The 15,086-nt window shown below is 25.3% G+C and overlaps 4 protein-coding genes across 6 annotated transcripts; 2 read left to right on the top strand and 2 right to left on the bottom strand.

The window, feature by feature from the left end:
• Window positions 1–87: 87 nt before the first annotated feature.
• LOC107997406 (kinesin-like protein KIF18A) lies at window positions 88–4,498 on the bottom strand. Its single transcript, XM_017055989.3, has 2 exons — window positions 1,761–4,498; window positions 88–1,473 (listed from the first exon to the last, which is right to left on the bottom strand). The coding sequence occupies exons 1-2, from the start codon at window positions 4,352–4,354 to the stop codon at window positions 1,434–1,436; spliced, it is 2,634 nt and encodes an 877-aa protein (XP_016911478.1). The 5' UTR covers window positions 4,355–4,498; the 3' UTR covers window positions 88–1,433.
• Window positions 4,499–4,726: 228 nt separating this feature from the next.
• LOC107997600 (pyruvate dehydrogenase [acetyl-transferring]-phosphatase 1, mitochondrial) lies at window positions 4,727–7,272 on the top strand. Its single transcript, XM_017056302.3, has 4 exons — window positions 4,727–5,502; window positions 5,567–5,708; window positions 5,847–6,323; window positions 6,442–7,272. The coding sequence occupies exons 1-4, from the start codon at window positions 5,371–5,373 to the stop codon at window positions 7,122–7,124; spliced, it is 1,434 nt and encodes a 477-aa protein (XP_016911791.2). The 5' UTR covers window positions 4,727–5,370; the 3' UTR covers window positions 7,125–7,272.
• LOC107997603 (vacuolar protein sorting-associated protein 4) lies at window positions 7,217–10,316 on the bottom strand. The gene is made up of 6 exons (XM_017056318.2): window positions 9,687–10,316; window positions 9,478–9,589; window positions 9,006–9,382; window positions 8,669–8,936; window positions 8,147–8,589; window positions 7,217–8,034 (listed from the first exon to the last, which is right to left on the bottom strand). Exons 1-6 carry the CDS (start codon window positions 9,708–9,710, stop codon window positions 7,933–7,935), a joined length of 1,326 nt encoding a protein of 441 aa, XP_016911807.1. The 5' UTR covers window positions 9,711–10,316; the 3' UTR covers window positions 7,217–7,932.
• A 92-nt stretch (window positions 10,317–10,408) lies between these two features.
• On the top strand, window positions 10,409–14,955 carry LOC107997580 (F-box/WD repeat-containing protein 7). Of its 3 annotated transcripts, none has more exons than XM_017056275.3 (9): window positions 10,409–10,744; window positions 10,858–10,898; window positions 11,405–11,644; window positions 11,716–11,945; window positions 12,028–12,130; window positions 12,229–12,747; window positions 12,859–13,266; window positions 13,809–14,124; window positions 14,200–14,955. In XM_017056275.3, exons 3-9 carry the CDS (start codon window positions 11,435–11,437, stop codon window positions 14,361–14,363), a joined length of 1,950 nt encoding a protein of 649 aa, XP_016911764.1. In that variant the 5' UTR covers window positions 10,409–10,744; window positions 10,858–10,898; window positions 11,405–11,434; the 3' UTR covers window positions 14,364–14,955. The 3 variants fall into 3 exon arrangements, with proteins under 3 accessions (XP_016911764.1, XP_016911773.1, XP_016911781.1); XM_017056292.3 differs by having other exon boundaries at window positions 10,425–10,744; window positions 11,484–11,644; XM_017056284.3 differs by lacking the exon at window positions 10,858–10,898 and having other exon boundaries at window positions 10,420–10,744.
• Window positions 14,956–15,086: the final 131 nt, after the last annotated feature.

A 15,086-nucleotide genomic window follows, 5' to 3' on the forward strand; every position in this document is an offset into this window, starting at 1 on the left:
GCCTATGCATATATTAAATGTTTTCATGCGATAAAAATCATTTATTGTGATAATATAACAATGTTACGATATCAAATGAAATTATAATTATAACGAAAAAAATTATAATTTATTATCGTATGAAAATTGCATTTTAACATATATGTTTTAATAGATGGCGTAACATTATGTTATTCTCTTTCAATTACTCGCAATTAGAATGATTCCACGGATTTGAAATTTATATCTGGTATCTTTAATAAAAATTGATATCAAATTCTATATTAAAAATAGTAGAAGAGAAATAAATTAATGAAATTTAATAAACTTGACATGATCTATCCGATAATGATATAATACTATATTTATATGTATTTTTATTATTCACTATGAATTAGTGGACAAATGGTGTTATCAAATTTGTTCGTAATTCCTCTACTATTCTCATAGTGTAAAATTTAATGTCAAAATTTATATATAAATCTCTTCGGCAAACTTGCACAAATTTACGAACTATTATGTATCTATAAATTATCTAATATAAAAATATTTTGTTAGATTGTAATATCATTAATATTCGTTATTAAATTTTCATTTTTCATCCATTAATTCCAATCTTTTTTTTACTTAGTCATTTTTTTTGTTATTATATTCATTACATGTTCATTGTATTTTTTTTTTTTTGATAATTAATTATCTAATACGAATTTGAATCAAATTTTTTTTAGTACTTATTGGATTCATTAAATGATTTATGATTACATTACATAACAAATAAAAAAAATATATTCATTAATATTATAACTTATTTTAATAATTTATTTCCAAAAATTAAAAAAAAATTACTTTTCTATTTTTTTCTTATATCTTAAATTAAATTAATAAATTAAAGAAATAATAAAAAATTTAAATATAAAAGATATATAATTTCAATTCTAACATATATTAAAAACCAAAAAATAATTTTCATTTATAGTATTTATCAATGTAATTTTACATTTATATTTAGTAATAATATTTTTTAAATCAATTTTTTGTTTATAGATCTTTTTAATTATTACATTATAATATAAAAAAAGTATTAGAAATTAATTAATAATTTCAAATAAATTTAAATTAATCTTATTCTCTTTTTTTTCATTTTTATCTTGAATTCAATCTTTATACAATTGATAAAAATATTATTGAAAAATAATATGAATTACAAATATTTTTAGTCAAGAAATACATTATTAAGAGATATATTTGTATTTTTATAACTTTGTTTAAATAGCATAATCTTAAATATTTTGTGATTATCTTTCTTATTACAAAATTATTTTTATACAAATATGATATAACATTGTTTTAGACTAAAAATTTTTTATATTTATATGTTAATAGATAAAATAATTTTAATTATGTTAATAAGTATACACATTTCTTTTATCATTAAATTATTTTTTATATTGTTGCTACCGTGGAACTCTTGATGAAGATAAAGCTGAAATACATCTGTAACAATATAACATAATTTTTAATTCATTTCATATTAAAAATATTAAAAGATTACTTGTAAATATAAATGAAAATTATATCAACAAAATATTAATTTTTTAAAATATCATAATAAAATATTTTTAAAATATAAATATAATTTTAAAAATCTATTTTAACAATTTTTAAATTCTATTATAAATTCTAGATTATTGCTAATTAAACAATATTGATACAAATTATTTTTTAATTTTTGTTAAACAATACTAACAATTGCATTATTATTTGTTTAATTTTATACTTACTTTTGTTTTCCATTTAACTTTTGATAAGGATGTGTAGTCATTAATCCTCTCCTTTCTTTTTCTCTTACTACTTTTAATATTCCATCTGATACATTTAAATCAATATTTTCTTTTCTCAATTTATCTGCTTTTAATTTATTTAATATAGCTATGCTTTTGGCACTCATTGTAACATGTGATTTTTGAATATGTTTTTTACTTTCTTTATTTCCTATTAAAGAAATTTTAGTATCTTTACTTTTTGGTGATATATTTCTTGCTTGTTTAGTAGGAGTCCTTTTTGTATTTATATTATTTTTTTCTGAAAGAATACGCTTCTTAGTCTGTTCTTGTTTATTACATTGTATATTTTTATTATATTCTTCTATATTATCTTTTGTTGCTTTATCATAATTCAAATTTGAATTTTCTTGTAATATAGCATTTATATCATCCAATACTTTGTCTTTTTCTACAGATGAAGCATCAAAAGTTGTATTTAATGTATCTTTAATGATATAACTATCTTTATTCTGCTCGTCTAAAGGATGTAATGTATATATAGGCATCTCATTATTAAGAGGATCCATTAAATGTATTACACTAAGACATGTCAAACTATAAAATCGTTCTTCATGATTAACTATTTCCATATCTGACCATTTGATATTTCTTACTCCTTCCAATAACTTAATCAATTGTTTAAATTCTTCTTTCATTGTATCTGTCATTGTTCCATATCCTCTCATCAAATCATAATAATTTTGTAATGTTGTACTCATCATTTTAATCATTGAATAATGAGATTCTATTTCACATTGTTGAAGATTACTTACTTTCTTTGCATGTTCATATTGTTGCTGTAATCTAGATTTTTCTATTTCAGAAATTTGTAATGCAATCATGTTTTCTAATTTTTCATGTCTATTTAATTTTACTTCTGCATCCAATTTTTGTATTTCTGTTTCTATTAAACATAATTCTTCCCATGCTGCTTTCATCTGTATTTTTAAGGAATCTCTTTGTCGTTCAAAATAATGTAATGATTTATTAACTCTTGATTTGCCACTTGCATTTTGTTCTTCAAGTGTTAAAGTATCAACAGCTGCTGTTAGATTATGCAATCTTTCATCTGCTGCTTTTTTATATTGAATTCTACAACATAATATCTTATCTGCACTTTCCAATGAAAGAATTTTTTCATTCAGAACTTTTTTCTTTTGAAGTAATTCAATCAATTCATTGGTCATAGTTAATGCATTTTTATCCATTTCTTTACTAACATTATCATTTTTACAATCTGTTAATACATGTAAAGATCCATTTTCAAGTGCTAATAACTTTTGTTTTAGATAATTTATCTCTTTTTTTTGTTCTTCAACCATGGTTTTATATGCAGTTACATGCATTTCACAAGATATAATATTTTTCTTTATATGACTCTTGATCTTCTTTGCTCGATTTGCATATCTTAATGTATTATATGTGTCTTCATAACTAAAGTTAGAAGGTGAAATGTTAGCTATCATAACTGTTTGACAATTTCCACCTAATGAATCTTTTAAAAGACGAGTCAATTTAGAATCTCTGTATGTTATATGTTTTGCACCATCCGCTAATTTATTAATACAATTGCCTAGAGCCAATAAAGATTTATTAATATTTGCACCTTCTTTAAATCTTGCTCCTTTACAACCTGTAGCAGAAGCTCTTTCAGATCCAGCTAAATCAATCATAGACAATTTAACTTGTCTTACTTGACCATCTAATTTATTAGTAATATTAATATAAACTTGGAAAACAGCATGACTTCTACTACTTTCCTCATTTGCATCAGTAGGATGTTGAGTACGATTTTTGTTTCCTTTTGCTAAAAGTGTCAATAATTCTTCAGCACTCTGAATAGCAATTATTTTAAGACCAGCAACAATTATTCCACATCTACCATCATCTCTTAAGTGCAAAGGTCCAGATTTATGTAAAAGATCTTGTACATTTTCATTATAAACCTCTAAATACGTTACACCTAAATTAAATTCACGATGTTCACCTTGCTTTTCTATTTGAGAAAATAATTCTGCTACTGTTCTATACGTGATACCAGGATCTTCGTTACAACCAAGCATAGTATGAGTTTTTCCAGCACCAGTTGCTCCATATGCAAATACAGAACAATTATAACCATCCAAAAGACTACAAATTAAATCTTTAGTACTTCCTTCAAATACATCAATATTATTTGATGTCATATCAAATATTTTGTCAAAAATGAATTGTAATTCTTTATTTTGTTTCTTATTTAAATCACGACCTTTTTGAGCAACGCCATGATAAAAGAATGGATTTTCCTCTTCTTTAGGATCAAAAATAAGCATTTTATCATCAACAATTTTTATAACGGTCCTACAATTGCCTTGAAGCTCATGTTCATTTTGTGGTCGTACTCTTACAATTACCTTAATACTCGTCTGCGAGGCAGAGTCAGATTGTGCCGATAAAATTGTACTTTCACTTGTACTTGGTTTCGTTCCATTGCTTGAAAGTCGTTTCTTTGTGAATTTTTTAACCTTACTTGGCGAAAATGCTTTAGCCAAATCCTTCTTATTAAACACCATAGCAGAATCTATTCATTTAAATACAAACATCTATCATTGACCGTTAAGAATAAACTAAGTTTTCAAATTTAAATTTCTGTATCCTGAATTGTCTTCAGAAACAGTTTTGGCACTATTAATTCTTATATAATATAGTAATATTCTAGGGAATTTTTATAGAAAAAATTTAATTTTAATATAATTAAAAATTAATATATATTTATATTATAATATAAAATTATAATAAAATAATATATCTTATTATAATATATAAAATGTATATTTGCATATTATTTTTATCTATTATTATATTATATTCAGATTCATGATTTCTCTAATTACATGTCAAATTTTTTGTCACAATATTTTCAATAAAATTTGGAATCATTTCAAATAAAAATTTTTTTATATTGATTGGTTTCATATATTCTTAAAATTATCTTTGATTATTTTGTTTATTATATCCTTTCTTGTTGGAATGATAAAAGTTGTTTTAATTTAAATAAATTGTATACAAAAAGAATAAGAAAAATTATTTTTTTTTAGATATTTTATATAATATTAATAGATAATTAAATTCAATTTATATTTTTATTTTCATCAAGATGAAATATATTATAAGCAAAAATATTAATACAAATTATTATGATCTTATAATTATTAAAAAAGCAATTATGTTTTACATTTTAATGCAATTTATAATTCAAAAGATGATAGAATTATAACCCATTTAAGCATATAGATTTTAAATATCATTAATTTTATACATATTATGGTTATTAATTAAATATATTTTGTTATTAAAATTAGCATAATAAAATATATATATATAATTTTATTAACTACAGTAATATTATTACTGTAAAATCATGTAAATGCATACATGTATATTACACATGACGCTATGATACAATTATTCTTAGAAAGCATTGAAAAAGATAGATGCCTAACATAACCTATAACAAACAAAATGTGTTGTAAAAGTAAAAGCACGAAAACGTGCTAATATAAATATACTGCAAAATTGTAGAAATAGAATGGTTTTACAAAACGTTAGCAATAATTTAATTAAAATTATTAGTAATGTATGTACTAGGCAAAATGAATGGAGTAGCAACAAATGTGCTCAAAGATTGTATATGGCATTGCCACGGCTTACGCCACAGGAGGTAATATAATTTTACTAAATTAATTTTTTTAATTTTATCAAATTTATCAGCAATTATATTCTAGGTTACAGCAGTCTTACAAGCTAATGAATATACCAAAGAATTTAATGAACAGAACTCTGTAAAGTATTATGATTCAAATCAATTAGCATCCAATAATCCTATAGAAGATACTCGATCAGAAGCTCAATGTTTATTTACAAAAGGTATAAATATTATATTAAAAAAATTGAAAACATAATGTATAAAATATTCAATACATTTTTATATTTTCTTAGTTCTATTAAAAATATTAAAAATATAAATCTTATTTTATATGTAATAATAATATAAATTTATTTTAGGAATATTATTAGGTGTGTTTGATGGTCATGGAGGAGGTACATGTGCACAAATTATTTCAAAAAGACTTTTTCATTATATATCAGCATGTTTATTACCCACAAAATTATTAAAACAATATCTTAGCACGATTAATTCCAACAATAAAATAGAACTTCTTCAAACATTCAATGACAAAGTGGAATTTATTTCTGAAATTAAAGAACTTTATCAAACAAGTTTTTTAACTTTTGTAAAAGATTTAGTCGAAATGGAATGTACAAAAGAATTTCAAATGGAAACAGCTTTAGAGAAAGCATTTCTCAGATTAGATAATGATTTGTCAAATGAAGCACTTTTAAATTTAGGTAAAAGTAATAATGCTATAACTCTTGATGTTGCAATGTCTGGTGCTGTAGCAGTTGTTGCACACATAGATGGTCCACATCTTCATGTCACTGGAGTAGGAGATTGCCAAGCAGTACTTGGTATACTTTCTGGTACAGATTATAGATGTTAAATTGTTTATAGATATCAAATTTATCAAAAATAACATTTTTGTTATCATTACTATTATTTTACTATTATATTAATTATTATATTATATTAATTACATAGAAAATGATGTTTGGACTGCAAAATTAATGACCGTTGAACACAATACTGACAATCGAGCAGAAGTCGAAAGAATTTTATCAGAACATCCATCTAATGAAAAATCAACTGTAATTAAAATGGAAAGACTTCTTGGACAATTAGCGCCTCTTCGTTCTTTGGGTGATTTTCGCTACAAATGGAGTAAAAAGATTTTAAAAGAAGTAGTGGTACCATATTTTGGCGAAGCAGTGATTCCACCAAATTATCATACCCCTCCATATTTAACAGCGAAACCAGAAGTTAAATATCATAGATTAACACCTAGAGATAAATTTCTTATAATAGCCAGTGATGGTTTGTGGGATTTAATGTCACCCTTACAAGCTGTACGTTTAGTAGGTGAACATATGAGTGGAAAAGTAACATTAAATCCATTAAAATTACCTCGTAAAAATATGAAATTATCAGAAATACATAAAATGTTATTGCAACGTAAAGAGGGATTAAAAAAGAAACCTCTCGATAATAATGCAGCGACGCATTTATTACGAAACGCACTCGGTGGAACGGAATATGGTATAGATCATATTAAGTTATCACAATTATTAACGTTACCAAGAGAAGTAGTACGAATATTTCGTGATGATATTACAATAACGGTAGTTTATATGAACTCTGAATTTTTAAGACACTGCCCTCCGTAAATTTATAGAGAAATTTCTCGTTACATTTATAAGATCTTTTACAATTTCCATTATTTCTAAGTATTTTAAAGAAATTAAAAAAATTAATCTTCTATCGTGTACAGCTTGTTATTTATTTAATTAACAATAAAAACAATTTACATGAAAAGAATAGTTTACTTATTTGAAATACATACATATATCACATACTACATATATAATCGCATTTATTTAATTTAATGAATTATTTAAATCGATTAGCTATTATTTTTATTAAAGAAAATGAATGATGTTGTAGATAATGTCTAAGCAAGATAAAAATTATAAAACATACAAATAAATTTCTAATCTACAATCATAAACATAGTTTAGAAATACTTATTAATCCTACATATTATACAATTAATTTGTTAGGTACAAGTATAGCAATAATTATATAAGTTAAAAACGCACAGAATTCGTTATATAGTGTTATGATTTGCAGCATTTCAACTTTTTTACATTTTTGAATAAAAAATAGTCTATTGTTTCATTGCAGACTAAAATTTAACAAATTTCCATTAGAAAATATATATTGTTCATTCTGTAATCTTTATATTAGCTCTGAAAAATAATGTTTATAAATAAACATCAAGCATGTAATGTTGATATTATTATGATACTGATTATCGAAGGAGAAAAAAATGTAAAAATAAAAACCTGAGTTAAAGTTTCTTTACATAAATATTACATATAGCAATATCGGTAATTAAACAAGACATGAGGCAAGTGCGTACATAACCGAAAGATATTTTTGGAAGTATATAACTTTTTTAAAAAAATTTGAATATCAACCCTCTTGACCAAAATCTTCTTTAAATTTTTCTAATTTAGTCATATCTTCTTCATTTACTGTAGGACGGGTAGTCGCTAATGATTTCAACATATCTTTCTAAATATAAAAAAAAATTATATGAGATGATATGATATATTGTAATATGATAAATAAAATTATTAAAAAATATGATAAATAAATTTAATTAAAAATGAAAAAAAAAACTTACCATAGTTACAGGTGGCTCATATAATTTATCACCTTCTACTTCCATCCAATTCATTTCAATAGCAGCTGGATCTCCTGGTGAACATGGTGTCAATAAATCATCCACAATGATAGAAGGATCTTTTGGTGATGGTCCTCTTACACGTTTAAAATGTGTTGCAGTTTGAACTTGTCTAACTGGCTGCATAAGAGCATCTCGCACAATAATACTTATATCAGCTCCAGAATAACCATCAGTAGCAGCAGCTAATTTTTTAAAATCTTCTTCTGTCAAACAGTGAGAAGTACTTCCCAAATGAATTTTGAACATTATAGCACGAGCTTGTTCATCTGGTAAAGGAATGTAAATCCTCTTCTCAAATCTTCTTCTAATAGCAGAATCTAATACCCATGGTATATTAGTAGCTCCTAATACTAATATACCATCATTATCCGATCCAACACCTAATACATTATAATTTTACTGTCATATTACATATAACATTATATAAAGAAATTATTATATAATAAATATTTTTCTTGCCTTGCATCTGTACTAAAAATTCAGTTTTTATTCTTCTTGCAGATTCTGATTCATTGTCAGAACGTGATGAGCAAAGTGAATCAACTTCATCAATAAATATGATACTAGGCTTATGTTGACGAGCTAATTCAAATAAATTTTTGACAAGTTTTTCAGATTCTCCAAGCCATTTGCTTACCAGGTCTGAGGATGACACAGAAAAAAATGTTGAATTATTGGCTTCTGTTGCAACTGCTTTTGCTAAATAAGATTTACCGGTACCTGGTGGCTGAAAATATTTTAAAATTTTAAAAAATATTTAAAAAAAAATTACTGAAGCTTTATATTTGAAAGTTACCCCAAATAATAAGATACCCTTCCATGGTATTCGCTTTCCAGTAAAAAGATGTGGAAAACGTATTGGTAAAATAACAGCTTCTTTTAAAGCTTCCTTAGCTCCATCAAGACCAGCAACATCATTCCATTTAACATCTGGTTTTTCAATAATTATTGCACCTTCTAATTTACTTTGAAGTTTCTTTTTTTCAGGATCACTATCTGTATCACTATCTCCACTATCGCTTTTTTTGTCCTCAGTTTTAGAATTATCTTCACCTGCTTTTACAGGTTTTTTTTTACTTTTCTTCAAATATGCTTTTAATTTTTCAGCTCTTTCCAAATATTGTGTACATTTTGCTCTTATACTTTCTTTAGCTCTGTCACCTTGTGCTTCATCTAAAAAAATAAAACTTAAACTTAAATATGATTTTTGTAATAAAATTATTATAAAAGAAATATATATTCTAAAAAAACCCTGATAATACTCATACATTTAATAGAATGTAGGAAATATTCAACAGCATGTTCATATAATCTAAGTGCTTCCTCATAATTTTTGTTACGATCTTCTTCAGTAGCTCTAGTAACCAGATCAATAGCTTTCTATGAAATATCAAATATATTTATATTTATAATTATAGTTGCTATTATAATCATGAAATAAAAATAATATATAAAATAATATATTTAAATGGCACACCTGCAATATTGTACCTGAAGCCATTGTATTGCTTTAATTTGTACCTAACCTTTACTATATTCTAAAATTGTCAAAATATACGGTAGTTCACCGTCACGATGAGACCCAGAGTCTCAAGAAAGTAAAAAGAAATAATGATCGAGACGGCGATCTACCGCATCGACAAAATGTTCTATTTCCTTTGACGGTTCTTCAACGTCACCGCTTGACATATCACATATCTCACTAACACGTTTTTAAAGAAATTCTTGAATATACTGAACGGACACTATTTGTCGCGTCCTTAATGATATAAAGTGTTAAATAATGTCTCGTTCACAGAATATCTTCCTAATATAATTAATCGAAAATATTTATATATAAAATACAACATTTTATTAAAATTTAAAAAGAAACGATTTTAATATTTAAGTAATGTATACATATATGTAAATATATAAAAACTTAAATCTTTTTAAATAATTTAAAATTTGTATATGAAAATTTTATAATAATTCAATTCAAAATACATAAATATTTAATTTCTACTATTTTAAATTTGAAAGTTATTAATTAAAGTTAATTAAATAAATTATTTTATTTAATAATTATAAATTTTAAAAGTGAAATAAATGCATTTTCCATAACTGCATTTTCTATCACAATTTGTATTTATGAAAAGTACAACATAATTCATATGTATAAGTTCAATTACAAAGTAAGAATAAGAAAATATACGATGAATATGCGGCTTAAGAACGGGAACGCATGTGCAACAGCTACCTGTCTACGAAGCACTAAGTCCGAAGAGATAAAAACTTCGGAGCTACCGAGAAGTACCGATGGATCTTTTTCTGTGTTTATACTTATTACTTATTTTTGTTTTCGCATCCGTGTTGGCCTAAATCTTTAGTCCAAAAATTAACTTTATCCTATTCTAACCTAACAAAATACCGACATACGAAAAATGCGTACTGCGACCATATGATAGAAACAGTAATCGAAACTAAGAAACTTGGATCATCGTCATATAGTAGTTTTACAATAAGGAAGCTACCGAAGAAAAACATTTGATCTAAGTATGAATTGTTTGTTGAATCCTAACTTTTTACTTACTTTATTTATTGCTTCTTGTGATAATCTCATGAAAATTAAGGGTGTGGCTAACCGGTCCTTCGTTTTATTATTCTAGGCTATGTTCCGAATCTAACTTGGTTTTAGGATTCGTCTAAGGTTAGGAGATTTACATATTTTGAAAAACTCTTTTTTTCTAAACATAATTAATATCAAAACATTATTAACATTTTTTTCTTTAATCTTTCCTTTAATTTTAAGAATTTATGAATAACAATTTTCTTTTTAAGAAAGACAGAAAGAGATAGAAAAAGAAAATTCTTTATTTTATAATTCTATATTTTTACAAATTTATTTATTTATTTATTTATTTGAAAGTAATGAAATGTGAATTATAATATAAGATAACAATTTTTTTAAATGTTAAAAAAAAATTAATAAATTTTTAAATGGTTAAAAATTACAATTTATATATATTTATATATAGTTTTATTTAATTTTTTATATATAAGTTTTAAAAATATAATCTATTAAGTAAATTTTTTTAATGAAAAATGCAGGAAAATTTTTTTATCCTTATATGTAATTTGTTTTTATAATTTTAATATTAAGATTTTTTTATATTAAAGAGAAAATTAACTAAACAAAATTTATTGCATATTTAGGTAATACTATATATCAGACATAAGCCAGTGATGTCTGTCCCTTCTTCGTCGTCTAATAAAATAACTGATAATAAACCAGGTGGTACAAGTCCAAGTCCTATAGAGGGCATTGAAGGTATTCCAGGACCTAGTTCTTTAGAACCTATGCATTCATTGTTAGCACAAGATGAAGAATCAGAAGATTATGGAGAAGATGGTGAAGAAGAAGAAGAAGATGACAGTAGTGAAGAAGAAAGTGAAGTGAGTTATTTTATATGAATTATGTTATATTAAAAAAATTTACATATTATTACAGATTAATTTAATTTTAGATTAGTGATACTGGAATATTTTGTGATGCAGAATGTGAACCTGACCTTGAAAGTAACAATTGCTCACTTTCATCATCACAACCACAATCACTCACACAACGAGTACATAGTCCCATCTTACATACTTGTGTACCTTTGGATGTTGTTCAACCACAAAGAAAACGTAAAAGTGAAACTGAATCAAGTTTACCTTGTAAAAAACTTAACCCAGAAGATAAATCTCATTCAATGTTAGTATAATTTCAAAAAAATTATAAAGAAAAAAATCTGAATTCTTAAAAAATGGTTTAAAATATGAATTTTTATTTTTAGGATTATTAAAAAATTGGATGATAAAAGTAAGCATATAAGATGTGTTATTCCAACAAAAGATAACCCTCCACCAGAAATGAGTAATTGGCTTCTTCAATTTCAGGTATAAGAAATACATTATTGTTTAATTAAGAAAATTTGTCTGCTTTTTAAATTAATTAAGTTTTTTAATGAACAATAACATATTGTTTCTAATTTTAGAGATGGTCAAATGCAGAAAGAATGTTAGCTATAGATGAATTAATTGAACGATGTGAACCAACACAAGTAAGACATATGATGCAAGTAATTGAACCTCAATTTCAGAGGGATTTCATATCTTTGTTGCCAAAAGAATTGGCTTTATCAGTGTTAGCTTTCTTAGAACCCAGAGATCTTTTACGCGCTGCTCAAACGTGTCGTAATTGGCGGTTTCTCGCTGATGATAATTTATTATGGAAAGAGAAATGCAGAGCAGCTGGTATAGAAGATTTAAAAGATCTGCCTCCAATAAAACGTAAAAATGGTAGAAATTCAGGTAATTGTTCATCTCCATGGAAACAAGCATATATGAGACAACATAATATAAAGATGAATTGGAGGACAAAACCTATTCGTACACCAAAAGTTTTAAAAGGACATGATGATCATGTTATTACATGCCTTCAATTTTCTGGTAATCGAATAGTAAGTGGCTCCGATGATAATACTCTTAAAGTATGGTCTGCAGTTACAGGCAAGGTAAATTTTAATTATGAAAATAAAATAAATTATAAAATCATTATTTTATAAGTTTTATTATTGTTTGTTTCTTATATTTTTATGTTTTTATATATTTATATTTTTTTACAGTGTTTAAGAACATTAGTTGGACATACAGGTGGTGTATGGTCTTCACAAATGTCTGGTACTACAGTAATCAGTGGTAGTACAGATCGTACCTTGAAAGTATGGAATGCCGAAACTGGTCAATGTATTCATACTTTATATGGACATACATCAACTGTAAGGTGTATGCATCTACATGGTAATAAAGTAGTCAGTGGTAGTAGAGATGCAACTTTAAGGGTGTGGCAAGTAGATACTGGCGAATGTTTACATGTACTTGTGGGCCATTTGGCAGCTGTTAGATGTGTGCAATATGATGGAAAATTAGTGGTTAGTGGCGCTTATGACTATATGGTTAAAGTTTGGAATCCGGAACGCGAGGAGTGCCTTCATACTTTACAAGGACATACAAATCGTGTTTATTCTCTCCAAGTAAGCATTAGTTGAATTGTATACACAAATTATACAAAACTAATATTATAATTTATGTTTTTAATTGACACAATTTTGACATATTTAACTAACATAAAGTTATCTCAATTTTTTAGAATTGTTTTTATTAAATAAATATTCGCATTATTTTTTTTTCTATTTTATTTCTATCAATGTTTATCATACTCAATTTAAAAAAATGAACTGATTCTCAAAAAATTTATGTATCTCCATAAATAATCAACATGTAACATATAATCTTATGTCGATCTATGTAGATATGTCTAATCTATGTAGATTATTATATTATATAATATAATAGTTTAATTTTTTTAAATTAATCATATTGTATGATTGTAATAATCTTTTTTTTTTTTGTTAAAACATCTTTTTTTAAATATATTATCATTGCTCCAAACAATTCTATATGAAATATAAATCTTAACAAATTTTAGAAGATTTTAGAGAGTATTTAATTTGTTTATATATAAGTATTATATCAAAAAATATTAATTTATGTTTTTTTCTTTCTTTCTTATCAGTTTGATGGTGTACATGTTGTTAGTGGTTCTTTGGATACAAGCATAAGAGTGTGGGAAGTTGAAACTGGTGCATGTAGACATACATTAATGGGACATCAGTCGCTCACTTCGGGAATGGAATTACGTAATAACATTTTGGTATCTGGAAATGCTGATTCAACTGTTAAAGTATGGGATATTGTTAGTGGTCACTGCCTTCAAACTTTATCTGGTCCAAATAAACACCAGTCTGCTGTCACCTGCCTTCAATTCAATAGCCATTTTGTAATTACTTCATCTGATGATGGTACAGTTAAACTATGGGATGTTAAAACTGGTGCGTTTGTCTCTGTTATTATTTTTTTTTTAATTACTGTTTTAATGAACTCCTAAAGTTTTGTTATATGTTTAGGTGACTTTATAAGAAACTTGGTTGCTCTTGAAAGCGGGGGAAGTGGTGGTGTTGTGTGGAGGATACGTGCAAGTGATACAAAATTGGTGTGTGCGGTGGGTAGTCGTAACGGCACGGAGGAGACCAAACTTCTTGTTCTTGATTTTGATGTAGAGGTAAAATAGTGTACTTTTTTACAGACAAAACTGCCCTCTTCTATGACCTCTGTACATATTTTAATTAGGTAGCATAACCAATCTATTGTACAATGATTCATGTATTACATGGTGTGATTGTGATAAGAATGTATGTCGAAAATTTAAAAAAAAAAAGATCGTAAAAAGGAAGACAGTGAATCGGTAGTTATTATAAATGATCTCCGAAGTGGTAGAACATTTAAACCGAAGGCATTAATTATATTAATTATGGAGTGTATTAATCGTGGTGTACAAATATGAGATTTTAAAGACTCAACAAATTACGAAGAACGAGGAGCTTATAAGTGTATTACTGTATTATTGCTGTTATAAAATTTAAGAGAAATCGCTAATAATTTAAATGAAAGATAGCCCATGAACATTATCTGCATATAACAATTTGTATGGGCGTTTAGGAAAGTATTTTTAAATTACAGAAAAGAAAGATTTCGTACCATATTTGTCAAGCTTATAGATAAAAATATTGCTTAAAGAATCTCACATTTTGAAAAAGAAATAAATGATAATAATAATGATAATGATAAAAAATTCAAGGACAGAAGAGAGAAAAAAAAGAAAATAACTATAAAAATATTCTTTGTACAATAAGTTCTTCTTTGCTATATTTCATGTAGCTTATTTAAATTTTTCATTTATTTTAATTAAATTAATTATTATGGGAATTGTGCATAATTTATTGGATTGATATAA

This window comes from Apis cerana, linkage group LG1 (genome assembly GCF_029169275.1).
Source record: "Apis cerana isolate GH-2021 linkage group LG1, AcerK_1.0, whole genome shotgun sequence".
Classification (NCBI taxonomy): Eukaryota; Metazoa; Arthropoda; class Insecta; order Hymenoptera; family Apidae; genus Apis; species Apis cerana.